At 35.0% G+C, this 20,727-nt stretch overlaps 1 protein-coding gene across 10 annotated transcripts in view; it reads left to right on the top strand.

Annotated features, from left to right (window-relative positions):
- The window catches only part of QKI (QKI, KH domain containing RNA binding), a 149,216-nt gene that overhangs the window by 94,089 nt on the left and 34,400 nt on the right, over nt 1-20,727 (top strand). For all 10 annotated transcript variants that reach the window (XR_008839992.1, XR_008839991.1, XR_008839994.1 and 7 more), the window contains one exon: nt 6,207-6,350. Coding sequence is in view for 6 of the 10 variants with exons in the window: in XM_056486219.1 (XP_056342194.1) it covers nt 6,207-6,350 (144 nt within the window). In the remaining 4 variants the exon portion in view is untranslated. The remainder of the gene's footprint in view (nt 1-6,206; nt 6,351-20,727) is intronic.

The following is a 20,727-nucleotide window of genomic DNA, read 5'->3' as shown; positions in this document are numbered from 1 at the left end:
AATTCCCTTGTCCAACAGAAAATGAGGCGGGGAAGTGGGGAGGCATCTGCTGCATGAGCATGTGCTCTGAAGGGCTGGTGTGGTGCTGGGGCCAGTCCCAGAGGGAGCAGTAAGGGCTGCCTGCCTGGCAAGGGCACTGAACCTTAGGAAGTTGCACTGCTCAGGAAAGGATACAGTAAGAGATTATCCCAGGGATTTTTGCTTCATTACGTCTGGACTTCTCATGGATATGGATCAGCTGATGTGGAATTATTTGCAGACTGAGTGGTTTATTCCTTGCACAATATTACAGAAATCTTCTGTCTTCTGGATGTTTGTTTTGAACTATCTCTGCAGTAGAGAAGCCAAAAATTTAAAAATACAATTCTGTAGCTCAGGCTTGCAGAACACTTGCAAGAAGGGAAGTTTCATTAAACAGCACAAGACAACTTCTGAAAGGTTAAGGGTTGTTTCATTCAACAAAACAAGACAACTCTTGAAAGGTTGGGAGTGTATGACTTTAGGGCAAAGTGCATTCTTCTAAGATTTCTCTGACTTGGTTTTACCAGTTCAACTGTGTCAACAAAAGGTTGTAAAGTAAGATGTAAACTGTATTAAAAGGTTGAATAATGTTTCTCTTGGACTTACTGATTCAGATATTGTTGTATGGCCGCAATACATATCATGTCTTACTTAAAAATACTAACATTAGATCAGGACTAGAATTTATTTATATTGACCTTATTTGTGACTTTTTGGTTAAATTTAACTTCTGCTTCAAAATTCTTTAAAATCAACGTATTAGCTTTATTTTTTTAAATTCACACAGCTTCTTTTAAACTGCTCTTTGAATTATTTTCAAAACTTTGGTATATATGTTTGAATGTTTTCATTATGGAAAAGAAATATTCACCAGAGCTACCATCAATTTTAATGTACCTACAGCACAATTTATTAGACAAAACATATTGTGAGATTTTTCTAAATAGCTGAATTACTTTCTTCACATCTTGCCTCCTCCATCTGACTGTGAGAAGTGGCTGTGAGTGATTATACTGGGTTTTATATCTTAGGATAATTTTAATTAAAGTTCTTAGAGTGTACTTGAATTAAACCTTTGTATAGTTGGAAGGACTAAAGCTATTCTGATGCCTTTTAATTTTAGTGCTGAATTTGACATCATATGAAAACATTCTTCCCTTTTACTCTATCTTTTCTGTAGTTTTTGTCATTCAGCAGGGAGACCAGCTTATTTAATAGGTTGGTGAAAACAGAATTTAATAGCCTATCACATCAAGATGAGTGAGAATACTAAGGTTAATTTTCAACACTTGCTTGAGCTGGTGACTTCTTTAAAAGATCCTGCTGTTCGTACTGAACTGGTTTTGAATCTTTTTAGTGGCCTACATTACAGGAAGTTGTATGAGAAGGAGTGGAAAAAGGTGCATAGACTGGAAGCTGCACTTTTTTTATTACTATAGAATAGCCCTTAGCTTTCTGAAAAAGTTCTGTGTGGGAAAGTTGCTTCCACTCTTACCACATTTCTTTCGTTCTTTCTTTCATTCTTTCTTTCGCTCTTTCTTATCTAACTAATATTTCTCTGGCTGCGTATAAACAGATACTACCATAGTATTTTTTCAGTGTTTATTTCATTTTTTTTTAATGGCATTCTGACAGTTGGAAGTGACTGGATCCTACTTCACCAGTTTTTAATTTGTCAACTTATTTTTCATTAGTTGCCATTGTGAAGGTCTTGGGGGTGAGAAATACGGTTTAGATTTTATTTTTTTTTTAAGTTGATAATAATTTTTTTGAAGTTCTTTGAAACATATTGGCTAGATAGGGAAGAGACCTAACTTCATACTCTATTTTAGATGAGTTTTAACCTTTCTAATGTTCAAGTTTGATTTTATAGATTCAGGTCAGTTGCATCCTTTACCTGCTTTTCTGCTTCCCTCTAAATCCCTCCCCAAGAAAATTCCTGTAGCTACAGTACTTTATTTTTATGCAGATAAATTTTGAGGACTTGTAGCAATATTTTTCTTTAACTACCTAATAGATTGACCCGAATAGCAAGATAAATATTGAGTAGTCCATTATTGTGCATAGGTACTCTGAGGATTAATGAGTGTACACGCACAGGCAAGAGAATGAAACAAACCTGTCTACAGAATTAGGCTATATTTAAGGATACTGAAATTTCTGCCAAACCAGGAGCACAGTGAAGTTTCATCTGCCATTTATGTTGTCCTTAATGTTCTTTAATTTAGCAGACAAGATAGTTTGCTTATAATTAAGCTTTTCTAATATTGTTGTTTCCCAAGGTTGTAGCATAAATCACTGTACTTTGTAGTTTTCTACATTTTCAGTCTCCATTTTTCTTGTGTAATTCTTCCATAAACAATTTCTGGGATGCAGGAAGATTTCATGCTGCCAATTGCTCCTTGTGTATGTAATATAATTTTGAATATATGCAATTGAATTTCTTTTTCCCCAAGTCTTAGCCAGGTTTTCTGATTTCCCTGGTGCTGGTTCTTCCTTGTGCCCTTCCTGCTGTGGTAGCAAATGTTTCTTTCCCAAAATAATTCTCATGGCAATTTCTGTTACTCCTGACTACTTTTTCAATAGGTAGACCTGGCAGCTAGGCTAAATGGCTCAACAGTTGCTACTGAAGGACAAGGGGCAATGGGCAATGAGAAAGAAAAGAAGTTATGTTTAAGCCTAAGGAAAAGCTTTTTGTTTTTGTGACTGAACACTGGTTGAACACTGAGAAGGTCTCCCAGGGGAGGGGATGGAGTCTCTGTCCTTGGAGATGTTTAGAACCTGGCCCATAGCAACATGCTTGAGTTGACCCTGTCCTGAGCAGGGGGTTTGGATTGGATGATGTTCAGGGTCCCTTCTCACCCCAGGCATTTTCTGAATCTGTGAGTGAGCTGGTTTGTCTTACCTGTGATTCACTTCAGGACCACCACATCTTGTAGTTTCTTTGTACCAAGTTATGCAGTGAGGCAAGTTGTAATAATTCTTTCCTGCCCATCTTTTCACCATTTTCTCCCCCAAAACATTCAACAGAAAACCCTAATCAGCCTTTAAAATCTTGGACACATATTACATGTGTTTTCATAAGATACCTTCCTACTTGTGTTCCAGATATATTAAACTTAACTGTTCAGGTTTTACTATAACAAAACATGGTTGAGAAAAGATGTGTCCAAGACTTGTTGCACAGAGGATTATTTTATTATAACTAAAGAGTCTACTTCAGGGAAAATATATTTTTCCAAACCATTCTTTCAGGATTTAAAAGGAGAATGAGGTAGCATAAAAAATGGTTGCTTTTAAGTGCGAGAGGTTTGCAGATTATCTCTCTTTCATGACTATATCTCTGTGTTTTGCATCTGACTTGCTGTTGGAATGAATGAGCTAGTAAAGACCTGAATTTCCCAGTTTGGGTAAAAGCAAACACATATATAATCAAATATACATACTGATACAACATTCAAGGAGCATTTTCAATTGAACAAAAGACATTTCTTAGAAAACTATTAGCCCACTAAGAAAACCATCTTGTTAGATGGAATGGGAGCACTGGATGAAATGATAACCCCAGTGTATTGAGATAAAACATAAATCAGAAGTCCATTGCAAACTCTGTTTTTTCTCTTTAATTTTTTAAACATAGTGTGAAATTTTATTTCTAGCCTTTTTTTTCAGACTTAGCATTTGACTTAATAAATAGCACTCTCAACAACAGTGTTTTATTACTTTATGGCTACAGAAAAGTTTATCATAGTCATACACTACTTCTTACTGGTAAGTTGTTTGTATGGTTGCTTGTTCTCTAAGGTCTCACCCTAATAATACCTGTGATCATAAACCTTTCATACAGCATGTTTGACCAAAAAGTAAATTAGAGGGTTAAAAAATCTTCAGTATCATTTCATTGTCCTGTATGCAGCTTTTTGTTCTCTTTTTAAAGTGGACAAAAAATTCTCACACTGCAACAGAGTAATTTGGAGTACAGTGCCAATACTTGATGTAACTTGTAACTTGATGTAATCTGAAACAAGTTTTGGTGACTTTGTACCTTATTATTTTCATTATGAGAGAAAAGGTTACAACCCCATAAAGCACCTGTATGTTTGCCTACACTGTGTATAAACATGGTGCATGGTGTTTAATGGCATGGTAGCTAACACTGCATTTAGGCATTCCTTGTCTTTCAGGAATGGAACTTGTTGATTTACCTGGGGACGCTTTCCTTCTCATTTGTTCCTCTTGGCCTTGTAAAATTTTTATCATTTGTTTTGCCTCCTGTGATATTATAGTTGTGCAGGTTTCTTGCATCTGGTGTTAGTATCTAGGACGTTTCCCATTCCAGCACTGTGTCAGTGCAAGAAGAGGTAGTTGCACATTTCTTCCTCTGCCCTCTGCTGGTTTAGGAACCTTCTCTCATTCTTCATACCTGTGACATATTATTTTGTATACGACCTCGTATTGATGTAGCTTGTCACCATCTTGAAAGAAAACAGCTCAAAATTGGAGCTGTTTTGGATTGAAACAAAAAATAATGGAATTGTTTAAAAAGTAATAGTGGAGTTTTGATCACAATTGAATAAATCAGTAGCAAATAACTTGTCATAGACAGTTCTTTCAAAGATTACATTCCAACAGAGACCATGTTATATAACTCAGCTGCACTTTGCATCACATTCTCTGTTATATTGTAAATGAGAGTTATTTTTCTCTCTGTTACCAGCTTCTGAAACTGGCAGGCCTATTGTCACAGCCACCTTTGTTAAAAAAGTTGGCGAAGATAACATAAAAAGCAGCAAAAGACACCACTGTATCTGGTAGTATGGAGTATTGGATATGTCCATGTTATATACATAGTGAAAAGTACTTTCAAAGTACTGATTCTTTTATATACATTTTTCATACATCTCTCATGGTTCAGTTTTTTTATGCCAGTTTTTATCCTTGTCTATTCCACAAAACATTTCAGACTTAGCTGAATTAAAAATAAAACACTCTAAGGAGCAGTGCTCCCTCAGATATATATGAATATGAGGCACTGCAAACATTTGTTGGCATTAAATCTTAGAACATTTCCTCAATGTATCTGATTTCCTGAAGGAAGTTTTCATGAAACTTGGGGAAAAGACACGTTTGCAATAATAAATAAATAAATAAATAAATAAATAAAAGTGTGAATTGTGGTTAAGCCACAAGGGTTTATCTTACAAATAGGAGACTCTTCTATTATACCCGGCTTTTTAAGTTTTACATAAGTAGGATTTGTTTATGTGGGCCTTTTTATAGATTCAAACGTGTAATCAACTTATTTTTTGAGGCCCCATTTTTTTTTAACTTTTTATATTATATTTTAAATATTGTCAAATTTAAATGAGGTTTCATGAATATTTAGCGAGCTTTATTCACTGTTTAATGAAAAAGGAGTTGGGAAGTTTCATCTGTGTTTGTGTTTCATTATCTTATTTTTGAAAGACAGGCTACTTGAATGTGTTACTTAAATTTGTTGGTTTCTGTTGTTTAAAATTGAAATGCTTTGTTTAGCATGCTTTCCCTTTCTGAAAACATTTCTAATATTTATCTTTGGGATTACTGATGCCATGGATGTGATGAGTACCTGTGCAATGGTGACCATCTTGTCACTTGCCCTTCTGTAACTTCAGTATTAAAGCCTTGTCATCTCCTCCTGTCTTCTCTTCATCCAGTACATGCAGCTCTTCTTTGAAAATGGCAACTTCTGTTCCTTTTGTACTGTTTGACTCTTTGAAACTACTTTTCATGAGTATTTGAAAGTGATTCTAACACTGGAGATTGCTTTCTTGTCCTTTGGAGTGATTCAGATGGAGTTTCTATGTCTGGTGTCTGTTTCACTTCTCTTCAAAAGATTGTGTTTGTATTCTTATTCTTGCTCCTTTATTCAGCTGAGGAAGGTGTTCTGAGGACTCTTAAGAGAGTGCATATGCATTGTAGTCTTTAAAAAGTGTAATACAGAGTAGGAGGTTCCAAAACACAAACAAAACTCCAAAATGATATTTTGAAGGCTGAGTTCACATGATGTGAAAGTCTCCGAAGTACGAAGAAACATCACTGAAAATAAAGTTTGTACTATTCACAGAATTGAATTTGTCTACTGTTTGTAATTGCTTTATACAGAATGTAAGTGCTTCATAACTTCCATGTTTTTATTTTTTTAGGAAGAACAGAATCGAGGCAAGCCCAACTGGGAACACCTGAATGAAGATTTACATGTACTTATCACTGTGGAGGATGCTCAAAACAGAGCAGAAATAAAGCTGAAGAGGGCTGTTGAAGAAGTAAAAAAGTTACTGATACCCGCAGTAAGTATTTGTGTGCAAGCCTTTGATTTCCATTTTCAGAAGGTACTTCTGAAATACAACTAATTTACTGCAGGTGTAAGAGTAAGCCTGCACTGGGGCATCTAAAAGGAAGTTTAGATATGATTCTGTAATATTCTAGTGATCTTTAAACTTGTCTCATCCCAGATTGAGTTGTTCCTTAGAAGAGAACAGTATTTTAAAGAGACATTGGGTTTTTTGCCCATTTTAGATACAGATACAGGAAATAGTTATCACCTTTAAAAGGCAATGCTGAACTGTTAAAAACACTAGTTTTCTTTCTTTCCTTCAGTATTAGTGTTCTTCACTTTAAGGCTGGGCTGGGGAAATAGAACATGCTTTTATGTTTCGCTTCGAGATGATTCTGATGCTTTAAGAAACTAAGGAATGTTTTTTTAGATCATCACATTAAACATCTTGCAAAGAGGAGTACAAAACCCTTTAGTATCAAAAAGCTTTGCTGTCAGTATACTGGGGAAAATAAAAGTGGAAAATGGTTGTCTTTCTCATTTTCTGATAATATAAACTGGCTTCTGTACAGCTAGATGAGTTTAATCCTTTTTCAGAGAGCAGAATTACTCTGTGAGAGCCCTTCTCTTAGATCTTCTCTGTTTTCTCACTCAAAACAAGGTGACTCAGTGTGGCCCTATAGTGCATCCCATGCCATTAACCTGTATCTTGTGCTCATCTTTACCACCACTTTTGTGCCCCTGTAAAATGATAAGATTAAATCAGATCTTTTTCAGTGGTGGAAAAATTTTCCATGTTACAAGGAAAATTGAGACTTATCTTGTGAAAGAAAGTAGTAGGTGGTATTAAAATGACCTACTGATTTTTGGGTACTTAGTGAATGCTGATAGACCGGCTGTGAGGAAACTTGTGGTAACACATACTGTCTCTGTAAGCAGATTTATTCAGAAGACATTTTTAGAAATTACTAAAGATAGGGAGAGAGTGACTTAATTTCTGAATTGCTGAAAAGTGGTAGAATATTAAGCAGGAGGCATGAAAACTGTGATTTAGAACTCTTGACATTGCACATTGTCAATTTCTGAAAGCAGAAGACAACTAGAGAAAGTATATCTTCAGAATTTACTCACTAAAGAGACCTTGAGCACATTAGGACTGGATTTACAGCTGGGATTTTTATATGGGCAAGACTTTGAAACCCTTATGTTCATTCTTTAGCTACTACAGAGCAAACAGTTTAAAAACCAAACTAGCATGTGAATTAATTTTGTCAGGTGTCTGTTCATTCTTCTACCTCCCCCTTATTGCTGAATAATATGACTGAAGGGTCAACTTCAGGATGATAGGTTACAAACCCCCAGTATTTCTGAAGTACTGATGTGTATGTTCCATATATGTTTGTGTTATGCTTGTTTTGTGAAGCTGTTGAATGGGTGTGTTCTAAGCCTCAAAAAAATATAATGCATTAGTAGTTCTTTCATTGTGAAAGTGACAGCCAGCTCTTTGTCTTCAAAGCCCTCTGCCTCGTGTAGTAGCTTAATCAATTGGGGAAGCACTGTAATCCTGATTACAGAAATAATTGTTTTTCCCCTTTAATGAAAAAAAACAACACAGGTCTAACTATTGTCTGCATAGAACATCACTTGAAATACGCTTTGTCTGTTCACTTCATTATCATCTTTATATATTATGCATAGGCATAAGAAATTTGGGTGGTACATTTTACTTGCACAAGAGTTAAAGGTCTGTTGGCTCTAATTTCTCAAAATTACGCCTTGCTGAATCAGGTATGTGCAGTACATACTAATGAATTAGTATATAGGTGAACTTGGGATTGCATCTGTTCAATTAGTATAAAAAATGGAATTGTATTCAGGCAGTTTGAGAGCTGAAAAATTCAGTTTAATGTTAAAAGTTAGGAATTGAAAACTTCTATGAGAGAAGTCATAAACCTTCAAATAATCAGGATAAGCATAAGGAAAATTCTAGTGAATTATAACTGCATGAATGAAACTGTGGATGTTGGAAGATTCTGAAGATACTCTAAAATACAAGAATAGAAAAAGTAAAATTCCCTTTCATGTGGTATAATACCTTCAACTATTAATGTTTTTCAGATAAATGTCAAAGGATTAAAATGGAAAAAATTATTTATTTTTATTCTGTCACTGTCCAGCTTGATTAAAATTTGAGACTGTAGGAGAGAAGACTTTCTTCATTCTTGCCATACAATGTGACAATGCTTTGGGTTTATGAGATAAATTTCAGAAACACGTTAGTGTTCTAGTGTTCAGAGATGGAAATTAGTTGCTAATTTTTTGGAATGATCAGTTATTTTTGTACTCAAGATGTTAAAAAGCCTAATTACATTTTCTAGCAACAGTGCAGAAATAGGCACATTTATTAAAGTAGATTTCTATTTGAATGTACTTGAGTGAACAGAGACTATTTCAGTACTAAAGTGTGTTTCCTACATTTATGAATCTGGATCATTAGTGATTTTTTTTTCCTTGTGGATGTGAATTAATATTTTCCCTTTTCACTTGCTCTTGCATTTTACCAAGATAGTGATATAGTCAAGTAGTTTATCTTTAGAAATGAAAAGCGCAACTTGAGCAAGACTGGCTGAACAAGCCAGTTATTTTCTCCTTGAGGATAAAGGCCAACATTTTTTTTTTCATTATTACTCATTTGTATTTAATTTACATTTCTTAAACATGAAGCAGTTTTTTTAAAAAAATTTTGGCTGTACTTCAAGTTACATAGGATTAATTCCTTTCCTCTTCCCATAGTTCAGTGAGATACTGGTCTTTATCTACACCTGCAAGATCATACAGTATTACTTCTTTCATGTTTTTCTTCAAAAAAAGCAGAATTAATAAAGTAGACTGCAGATTTTTTGGGATCACATCAAGTTGTACTCTCCTTATGCCTCCTTCTGAAGTGAATCCTCCAGATCATTGATCTCTTTATTGTGGGAGCTTTGAAAGTTGTTTGTGATTTGCATAAGTGAAGTGAAGGTGGTTGGTTCTCTTGCAAAGGAAAGGCAAAAGGTGCTCTGGATTGATTGATTGATCACTGCAGAACAGAAGAAAAAGCTCAGAACCCAGTTAGGGGGCATACATAATAATGAAGTACAGCATACCAAACTAGAGCATTATTAAGGGTTTGAAATTGTCCTTGGAGCATCTGGGCTCTAAGGCTGAGCTCCTCTTCCAGAAATGTTAGGCCTTCTGCATGTTCTAAGAAGTGTTGAATAAATGTTTCTAGCTGAATGAGTTTACCTAGATATTCCTTGCATTTTACAGATGACCAGGTCTTGTTTAATTACTAATTCACATTTATACTAGCTGCCTTAGTAAAGGATGAGGGACATATGACAGAATTCAAATTTCAGGCAGATACTTTTTACCCCTTTTTTCTTTTGATTCCACGTTTCCTTTCTGAGGAAAAGATGGTATTTCTGTTATCTACTTAGTTATTCTAAGTTGGTCTGGAATCAGTGTTGTTCAGATTTTTTTTATTGCTTTTCTTGTGTTGGGGCTGCTGTAGTTTTTACTTGGTTGCTGCTCCATCTTCTTGGAAGACAGTTAAAACACAGAATTATTCAGTGATGCTACCTGTCAAACTTAGTATCTCATTCTACACTACTGTGTAGAACTGTACAGTTTTAATGGTAGAAGCTAATGTTTCAGTAGAAGCTTGTTTCATTTTGTTCCTCCATTTGGATCTTGCCTGTAATTACGATTTTAGACTTTTCAGTTCTTGAGTATCTTTAAATTCAGCTTTATGAGAAAGCAAATGTGCTGTACAGCATGATTTTTACAGATTGGAGCATCTTTTATAGTGGTGCTTGGTATCTACTCATTCACTGTTCTCCTTCTGTTTAGTCCCTTTTACTAGAGATGTTATTTTGATGGTATTTCTTTTTCTAGTCACACCTGTATGCAACACATCTTTATATAACAGGAGAGAATATTATGAAGGGGCAATAGTATTGGTAGAGTAGTTTATTTTTCAGTTGAATAAGCTAAAAGGATTTCTTTCTAAAAGACTGCTTTCAAAAAGTGTGATGAGGTGGGGCTTGTTTATTAGCTAAAGTGAATTTCTAATACTTTCCTTATAAGTGTGGTTATAAATTTTCCTTATGGTTTCTTTTCAGCTACTTAGAGTAAACTGAAGAATTCTTAATTTTTACATTGGGAGCTTTGTATGCTGTGAATTCCATTGCAAAATACAGAGAAAAAATTTAAGTGTTTAACCATGCTTTAGCTTTTTTTAAAAAAGAACATAGTTATTATAGTAATGCTGTACATAATTTGTTGTTCTGTAATTAAGACTAGCAACAGCTTGACATTTGAAAGATATTAGGAGATTTCATTTTTTTATTAGCCATCTAAAAAGCCACAATGAATTCTGCATGCAAGTTTGACTTCCTTGAATAGCTCTTTCTAATTCATTCCTGCATGGTGTGTTGGTTTTACATTTTTTTGCTTTCACAAGTGAGAATATAGTGCTGCCTTGTATAGTTTCCCTGTTGAAGTGTCAGTCATGCTGTGCAATCCATTGTTTGCTGCTTATTCAGTGCAAGTAATGAAATTAATAAGTGGTGCAGTGGCAGGAAAAGGACACTGCTGTCCTTAAGAGCATTTTGGGGAATTCCTCTGTGCTGTGTGTTTTTTAGCTGTGCTAGGAGTCTCTGGGGTGGATGATCAGACAGGAAGCGCTGTACGGAGGGCAGCAGAGCAGCCACGCCTTGGCACTGACTGCCAAATAATAACCTGGAAAACCTTTGGATGTGGGGGAGAGGTGATAGTGCCTTATTTTTAGTATCATGAAGCAGGCTTAATGTTTCCATGACTGTATGAACTGAGAGCTGCTGCAGTCCTGCCATTCCTTCATGATTTGCTCTTCCTGCTTCCTGTTCTGCATCAGAAAGCCCTGGCCTTCATCTGATGGTGTGGTGAGTCCATTTAGTGGGAGCTGGACCTCACTGGACCATTTTCTATGGAGTCAGGCCTGGTTTAGCACTGGCAGAATTGATGGTGGGAACAGACAGGGAAAAATGGTACTGCAGCAGACCACTCTTAAATAAATTTCGTTAGAACTGCAAGTTAATATGTTCACCTGCAAATAGCATGAGAGTAAAATGCCCTGCTACAGTGAATTTCTGATTATGACAGTGAAAAACAAAAGAGGACTGTAAGTGTTCCTCTCTGTGTGTTCCACTGTCCAGTGTGTCTAGTACTGGTAATTTCAGTAGCTTGTTCACAAATTGAATAAAGGATTATAAGAGTTGTGTTGAGCAGTCCTTAAGTAAATTCTGCTATTCATTTTAATGGTCTTATTTCCCTGAAAGTATTTACTGTCATGCAAGTCTGAGTTTTAAAAATGAGAACTTGAATTTCTTACACCAATTCACACAGGTAGTGTTTGCATATTCTACTTGATATGTCACTGAGTGTTCAATTTTTGTGTTCACATTGGTATTAACAAAATCGTTTTCGGCCAGCTGCAAATGAGAAGTATCACTCTCCATCATTATGTACTGTGGTGGAAACTCACTAGACTAATGGTTCATTACCATCAAAATAATATCTGTTGAATGGAAATGTGTTTTTTTTGAGGCCATATTTACTACAACATGTCTTGATGAATTTCAGCTGAATTCAGGTAAATCTAAAATTTAAATTTTGTTACATTTGTCAACTCTCCTGAAATTATTGTCTTACTACAAAGGAGAAAATTAGAATTGTTCATCAGAATGTTGTTCAGGTTGACAGAGCACTGGAACAGGCTGCCCAAAGAGATTGTGTAGTTTCCTTCTCTGGAGGTATTCAAAACCCACCTGAAACCTGCTCTGGCTGAGGATTAGATTGTCTCTTGAGGTCCCTTCCAAGCCCAGTCATTTGTTGATTCCGTGCTGAGAATAATTTTGAAAAAATATAAAATGTGCTGTTTATATTATGATTATAAATTTGTTTTCAACTTTCCATTTTCAGAGAGTTGACAAATAATTAAATGATAAATACAAATTTATGATTATCTGTGTCCTCACATATTTCAGTTGATCATTTTACAAATTTGGACGTACAGTCATGTTCAAACATAACTATGTAAATATGTCTAGTCTTATTAGCTTATAACTTAGTTCCTAGGGATCCCTGTACCATCTAGACTTTTCTTATATTTATGCAAGTTAGAAGCTTCTCCAGCAGTTATTTCTAAGCACCTTAATGCAGGTGTTTACTATGAATCTTCTTCTGGACATCTTTGATGGCTTCTAGAACCTAAGGAAATTAGTTGTGCCTACATACAGTTGCTGTTGAATACCTTTCTTTTTTTTTCCCTTTTTCTTGTTCTCCACCACCCTCTGTATTCTTTTATTTAAGGTGTTACAAATGTATAATTTGAGAAATAGTAGATCTAGTTTTTGGAAAAGACCTTGGGAAACTTAGAAAATAGTCTCTTCTCAAAGAGAAACAAAGAGGCTCTGTTGCCTGAAACTCAGTAGGGACATGCCCTTCCAAAGCAGGATTATGCATTGATTAAGAACTCTAATTAGGTTCTGTGTGGGTTTTGTTTGTCTTCCAGAAATGTGCCTAATCTATTTGATTTTTTGGTAGACATAGTTGTGGAAGAAAAAAATGGTATTGACCTGTTCTGGTAATTTGTTTTGTGGTACCTGAAACTTGTTTTTAATTTTTCATCCCATTTTTATAATTTGCTTCCTTTAGTCTTGGCTGTTTGCCCAGTGCTTTCTCTAGTTGTTTTTCCTTATATTTATTTCTTCTTCCATACTTTTGTTCTTTTTTTGTGGATGGTTCTGGAACAGAACATGTAAGTTGGGATCTTTATATAAAATCTTGCTAAAGCATTTCTCCACTTATTCAAAAAGCAGATTAAGTTACAATTCTCCTTGTCTGGCCATGTTAATGAAGATGATGACAAATCTTTTATTTCTAGTTACAATTTGGTTTTGGTTGGTTGATTTTCTTTTTTGAAATCTCAACTTTATATTTAAGTCAACGAAATGGTAATTGTAGAATTGTGATTCCTGGGAGATGTTGTCAAAAGAGTAGGAATTTTATACCCTGCACTTTTAACATGTTTTACATATTTAACACATTTTAACACTAACCAGACTATATTAAGGAGGTAAGATCACTTCATGTGTGAGCCACCTTGGAGTGGTTTCTGGAAGGATCTTAGCAATTGCGAAAATTTTTGTGTGAAAAGAAAGTAAAGTAACCAGTAAACATTTCCCTTTTCTAGCCATTTAAAGCATCCTTTATTGCCAGTGTAAGTTTTGAAGTTTGGATTTCTAACTATACAAAAGTAAAGTTTGTCATACAGAGATCTGTGGTTTAATGCTGACTGATGATTTAGAGTCATTTAGTTGCTCTACATTGTGCTATTGTGACGTCAGACAGAAAATTCTAACCTGTGGAAAAGTGCCAAGGGTTTTTCACCTACTATTCAATAGAAGACTTAAGTGTTTCTATTTTTAAACAGTACAGAAATACCTGAGCTCTTAGTGGAGGAATAATATGGTTTCTTTTCTTTCATAAATTGTTTATAGGCTAAGACTTGGATACAGGAATTCTATGGATACTGTTAAAGCAAGATAAACATAGGTGGGCATGATATAAGAGATTGGAGCTGATTAAATAGCTGTTAAATAGCTTATATGATTTTGGACTAGGCCATTTGTAACATACTTTTTATTAAATTGGAGAGTGGTAAACTATCCTGGAAAGTGATTAGATGAGATCTTACTGGAAAGTGGCATTGCTTGGAAAACAGTTAATAAGGAAAAGTATTTAAGATTCCATCAAGTCATATACTATATTTCTTGTGTGTTGTTGGAAATGATATATAAATGGTATATAAAATGGGTTTTATAATTTTTTCTTGTATCTTCTGTATTTCAGTAAGTATTTTAAAAGCTCTGCCTTATTTTCAAACTTACTTTATTAACCGTGATAGCTTAATGAAAACAGCACTGCCTTTTACGTTTTCAGTATTGCTGTTATTATCTAATTTGTAATGTTTTACACAACATCTGTGTATGTAGTAAATTAAGTTCATCAGTTTCAACTTGCATGGTTGAGTGAAATGTATTTTATATTCCAAATTGTTTGGAAATACTGGATAGAAGGAAGTTTCAACACCAGCACATCTAATGAAGTCAGAGGTCTCTAGCATTATATCCAGTCCTTTGATATTGCAGCTTTTTATAAATGGATTGGAATATGTGAGGTTTTCTATTTGACCAAACACAGCTGTAGATACTAAGAATTTCAGCTGCTTTATTTATAAATAAAAAATTCCAGCCTTGGATAGATACTTTGCTACAGCCTCCCAAATTGTACATTACATTACATTACATTACAAATCTTTTTTCATTAGACTGAAAAAAATCAAAGCCCCAAAACCACCATTTGGAGTTGGCTGTCTTAGATCATTTGGAGCAGTTTTCATGAAGACTAATTTTCAGTCATGTAACTGCGTGTGTTGCTGTCCTCATCTTAAAATCTTTTTGATTCCTTCATTCTCTAGCTTGTTGTCCTAGTTTGAAAATGGAATTTTAACTTAGGCTAACCCTGGCTTTCTTGGCAGATGTAGTAACTATACTGATACAGTTGTACTAAGGCAAGCAATTGGTACATCAGGTGAAATGAAGCTAGAAGGGGTTTGTGTCAAAGTTCACAAGACACTTGAGTGCCATGGTGATGGAAGTGGGCAAGTCCAGTTCCTTTCTCAGCCTTTTGGCTACGTTAGGCAGCTGGTGACTTTATTTTTGTCTGCTAGTCTGAGGTTTCAGTTCTTAATGAGCAGACCTGTAGCTTCTAGGGTCTTAAAGGAAAGTTTTAAAATAAAGCTTGCTTACTTAGTTTTTTAGAATTAAAAGTCAAAATCATTACTGGCAACAGGCATCAGATGTTTTGAATAATAAAATCTTGATGTATTGTGCAGAAAAGCTGTTTGCAGGAGTATAATTCCATGTTTTATCTTGAAGATAAGTTCTGAAAGGGCAAGGGAGCTAAGAGGCATGTCTGGATTTCTCCTGGTTTAAACCTGCTGTGGTATGTATGGTAATACTGTGCTAATCTCATTTGTCAGTTAATGGCATCCTGGCATTTGGAACAGATAGGCTATTGATACAGTGTTGGGAAGAACACTGTTTTTTCTTAATGCCTGCAAGAGTAAAACCTGCATTTGCCTTTCAATAATCATTTCTGAAATTACTGGTTAATTTCCAAAGAAGCTGGTTGGGATGTGGAGGGGAGCTCTCTTAGTGATCCTTGCAATATCAACTCCTTTCCTAGTGGAACGGTGGAGATCTCTCTTCAAAGAGATCCTTTATTACTCAGCAGCAAGGAGAGCTTCAGGGAAATCCCTTACTTCTAATGATCCTAAGGTCAAGCCTATTCAAGAAAGATAAACATGAAAAAATCAGGCTTTTAAAAATACATCAGGTCATAGAATATGAACTTGTTTTCTCCTATGATAGCAGGGGTACTTTAAATAAACCTTAACTTTTTCATCTGTAAAATGTGGTGAGAGTACCTTACTGTTTTTTTAATACTCTGAGAGGTAAATGTTTACTTAACAATAAATATGAGAGGTCATTACTGGAATGCTCTTTCTTTTGTAGCAATCTCTAGTTTTACAGGTGATTCTTGGAGACAGAAGAATGAGCAATGCTTTTATTACCCTATAGGATTGGAGATTGCAATGGAGACTCTGAAGGTTCTTGATGCTCATAACAAGTTGTGCTAATAAGTGGTTCCATTTATTTCAGTTTGGAATTAGTTCAAAATATTTTTGTGTGTGTGTGTTGCATAAACCTAAATTCTGTGTATTGACAAAATATTTGCATGGAGGAACTTCTTAACATTGTATATATATATATATGTATCTTCAGCTATATTGCCTTTGTGCTACCGATAAACTAGGCATTATATTATATGTTGTCTTCCTTACAAAGGAAATTGAAAATTAGCAGTTGTGCAGAATCAAATAGGAGTCCTGCTTAAGTGGACAGCCTTAAAGGAACTCTGCCAGTATCATATGAGAAAATGTCATCCCTTCTTTCCATGTAAATCATTCTGAAGTGCTTGGAAAATAAAGTGAAGCATGTAAGACATAAAGCTGACAAATAGCACAATTTATTCTTGTTATGTCATGCTTTATATTCGATATATTTTACAGTGTTTAAAAGTAATCTGTTTGTTTCTGTTTCAACATACAAATGTTAATAGTTTTTAAATCTTACTTTCTTTCACTACTGTCTATAGGATTTTTTTTAAAGATCCTGTGTGGCTTCAGTAACAAGATCCCATTAAGATTAGTAGTATTTTGTACATCTGAAGTGTACAGACTCTTCTAAAAATCTTACTCTAGGTTACTTCTAGGAACTTGAAAGATGCACAATTTTGTGCATCAGTGGTTTATGTTTGAAATCTGGGAATTGATTTTTACTAAAAGTCTCAAATTGTTTGGAAACTTTAGAAATCTTGGCTAAGACAACTTCTGTGATGATGTAGTTGAGACGTAATGCCCAACATACTTTAGGTCCTGGTTTTATTTATTTCAGTTTAGTCAATTTTCTTCAAATGTGAATAACACATAGGCTTTCAGCCAAATATTAAGGTTCAAGGGAATTTAGGAAATTAGATATATGATTCCATGTCATTTAATGTAAAGCACCTGTAATTTAACACATGGCTTCTCTTTCTAGGTTCAGCAAACTCTTTCTGATGGAAGTGTGTGTAGTAGAGCCATGAGGGGGAAGAAGAAAATAATTACTCCTTTTGGTGTTTTCTATCATTCACTTTGGACTTTTTTTTTTAAACAAGCTTTTCTTTTTACTTTAAATTCTTTCACTGAAATGTCTAAGTAGAATCCTGTTTAATTAAACCAGTTCATTAGCAGGGAACCTTAAGTGGCATAAGAACAGTAAACTTGTGACATTTTGGCTTCGCCAAACAGCATGCATTTCTAGGCAAGCTTATGTACAGAGTAGAAAAATTAAGTTTTGTCTTTAGAATCAGCCGGTTACTTATGATAAGAAAAAAGTAATTTAGAAAAAAAAATGAGTTTGATAGTTGTATTTATAAAAAGATTAGTATTAATAGCTAGTAGCTATTAGTATTAATATGTTACCAATCCAGACAAGTAAATATTACAGTTACCAATCCAAACTAGTAAATATTACAGGTAAAAGCATATAAATAAGGGTTTAGTTGGATTCTGGGGGCAATTTATTTATTTTTTTTTTTTTTTTAATTATCTTTTCAGAACTTCTCTATACAGTTAACTTCTCTTTACTGTTGTGGCATCCCTTAGATGTCTGACCAATTAGACCAGTTCTTTTTCTGGTTTTGACCTCAGGCTTATGGCTGTACTCTCTTAACTTTATCAGGATTATTTTGTGTTTCTGGTGATTAAAGTTTCTTTTTCTCAAAAGCATGTGGACATGTTGCATTTATGGCAGAGAACAGTATCTGTCCACATAGCCCAGATTTAAGAGAGACAGAAAAAGGCACCATATTGAAAGCAGGGTTTAAAGAGTTTTGACACACAGCTTCTTGGGAAAGGGATGTTAATATATGTGTCTATGCCTTTACTTGTGTCAGTGTTCGTTGATAAACAGATCTAATGATGATTTAAGTCTCAGTTCTGCTTCCTATGAGAAGTACTTAGTACAGTGCAGAGCTCTTCTTTTCTCTTGATACATGAAGTGCAGCATCTTAGGGGTGCTAGTCAGAGCATGGTTCTCCTGTCCTTGTTTTTTGTAGATGTGAGATCTGCAAAAGGGAGAAAACTGTATTAAACCCAGAGTATCATCCTGCTTGGAGAAAATCTTGAAATCTTGAAGGATCTGATGCAAGTGAAATTGCTTTTCATCTCAGTAGTGATGACCTTACTCCAGAATAGTTCTTTGGTTCATGAATTATCCACACTTGCTTTTGGAAGTATAGGAAACTACTTCCAAGACTGCTTCTGTAAACTCTCCTCCACCTTTCCACAATATTTGTTCTGTGTTGACTGTTTAAAACACATTGTTTTCAGCAGAGCATAGCAACTGGTATTTCTGAATCCTTGCTGAGTCCAGCAGCCTTCTCTGAAAGATGTTTTGGGAAAAGAATTTGTAAAATCGTGTATGAGCCAGTCTGTCACCAGTCTGCCTCTGTAGTTAACATCCAGACTTCACACTCAACAGCTTTTTGTACTGACTTGCACAAGAACTTCTGCTGTGTTCTTCGCTGGTTATCTTTAGATAAACCAGTTGGGTTTTCTTATTCTTGAGACACCCCTTCCTCTCCCCAGTAAGACTGACAGTATCTTGTGTCTTAGAAATTTAACTAGGAGGTTCCAGAAGGCTTAAAACTGGGGGTACAGTTGATAATAAAGGTAACTTGAACCTTTTTACTGAATAATTTCATAATCAAAACCAAAGCAAAACCAAATTTTTTTGTTGTTTTCTGGTGGTGTGTGGGGTAGCAGACGAACAAACTTGCTACAATCCAAAGTATGAAGCTGTGGAGAGATTTCAGATGCTCTCCAGCTGGACTGATTAACTGTTTTCAAATGGCAAAGCAAGATAAAGAAGTGTGGGTGGTAATCTGTGTTTTTGCCATCGCATTAAGGCAAAGGAGCTTCTTTCTATTTGTAAACTGCCAAATACAAGTCTATAGTACAGTCTTAAACCTGAAAAAAATTAGCAGAAACCCCAAAATGAAAATTATTATTTTATCCTTAGTAAAGTATTAGCAATAACACCAGGCACTAATTCTTATTTAAGTGGAGATGAGCAATATTTCTGTAGTTGAAATTCGATGTTGGACTGTTCTTGGGATAGAATAGGAGTGGCATGCATTTTTTCTGTAGAATTTGTATGGAGTATTTGGGACCATACTGCATTTAATATGTATAGGTGGTGATGGACATGTAATACACTAATACATTTACCTCTATGTGCAGTGTAAGATGCTGGAGTGTAGGGCTTATGAGGACCTTATCTGGAGCACCAATAGGCACTTAATTAAAAAATTAGTAGAGTTGGCAAGTATAATATACAGGCAGGCAGATTAAAGTACATTGTTAGATTGTTGTACCTGTTGTTTGGTACTAGTCCTGACTTCACCAGCATCCTTATAAACCACTGAATGAATTGCATGTAGAAGCCAGGTGAAGCAATATGTGGATTGAAATTGAAACAATATTTGGATTGTTTTGTTTGGGCTCTTTTTGGGGTTTTTTTGTTTGTTTGGTTTGGGTTTTTTTGTGGGGATTTTTTGGGGGCTTTTTTTTTTGTTTTTTTGCTGTTGTTTTGTTGTTTTTTTTGTGGTAGTGGTGTTGGTTGTTTGGTTGTTGTTTTGTTGTGGCTTTTGTTTGTTTGGATTTTTTAGAGTTTATTTTGTTTTGGTTGTTTTTACTTTTGTGTTGGTAGAAGTTGTAGACTGCATCACTAATTGGGCCAGATGTAATTGGTTTGTTAGATGAGACAGCCTACATTTTAATGATGTTTTTAATAGTATGGCTGAATTTTGTTAGAAATGTTTTGTGATAAAATTGTCTTTGGGTTTCTAGTTTGCCATTGCATATAGGATTTTAGAACTAAATCTGTTCTTAAAACAAATATTCAGTTGGTTTAGAATATCTCAGTAATATTTTAAGGGAAAGCTTAACTTTCTCAAATATTATGAATCAAACTAATGCACAGTTTAAAGTCATACTTCAAAAAAACAAGTATGAGGTCTTAACTATTCACTTTAGATTAAAGGAGACATCAGACTATATGTTTTGAAATTAAATGCATTACTTGATCCTCTAACATTTTAAAATTGACTTCCCTTTTGAGTAACTTTCTAAGAATGTGTCTTCCTTTTGCACATTTAGTTTTTTTACTAGTTTTGTTAAGTTTTCACGTGGAGAAAGGAAAGTTGTTGTAATGTTTTCTGTGGGTATTTTTGCTCCAAAAGTAATGGTGGTATGACCAAAGCAGACTAAAATTAACTTTTTGGGGGGACAGACCACCATCTTCATTTGCTGTAGAAGAATGAGTTAAGCCAGGGTTTAGGCTTTTCCAATGCACTGTTAGTCCAGTGACAGCAAATGTTTATTCTCTTCAGCATTGAGCTGCTGTTTACATTTCAATGAAAGAGGGAACAGCTAGGGCAAAAGAGCAAGGGTGCAGTCATTAGTTTCCTTCACATTTTCTCGATTAAAAATGACAGGGGGGAAAAAAGGCTTTGCTACAAAATCCGCATGTCCCCTTCTCAAAATAAATGACGCTGTAGAAGGGCCTGGGTGGCTTTTCAAGAATTGAGACATTCTCATGACAGGCAGGCAGTGGGCTCTGCACATGGAGTATAAT

This window comes from Oenanthe melanoleuca, chromosome 3 (genome assembly GCF_029582105.1).
Source record: "Oenanthe melanoleuca isolate GR-GAL-2019-014 chromosome 3, OMel1.0, whole genome shotgun sequence".
NCBI lineage: Eukaryota > Metazoa > Chordata > Aves > Passeriformes > Muscicapidae > Oenanthe > Oenanthe melanoleuca.
This window is presented reverse-complemented; position numbering and strand designations above follow the sequence as displayed.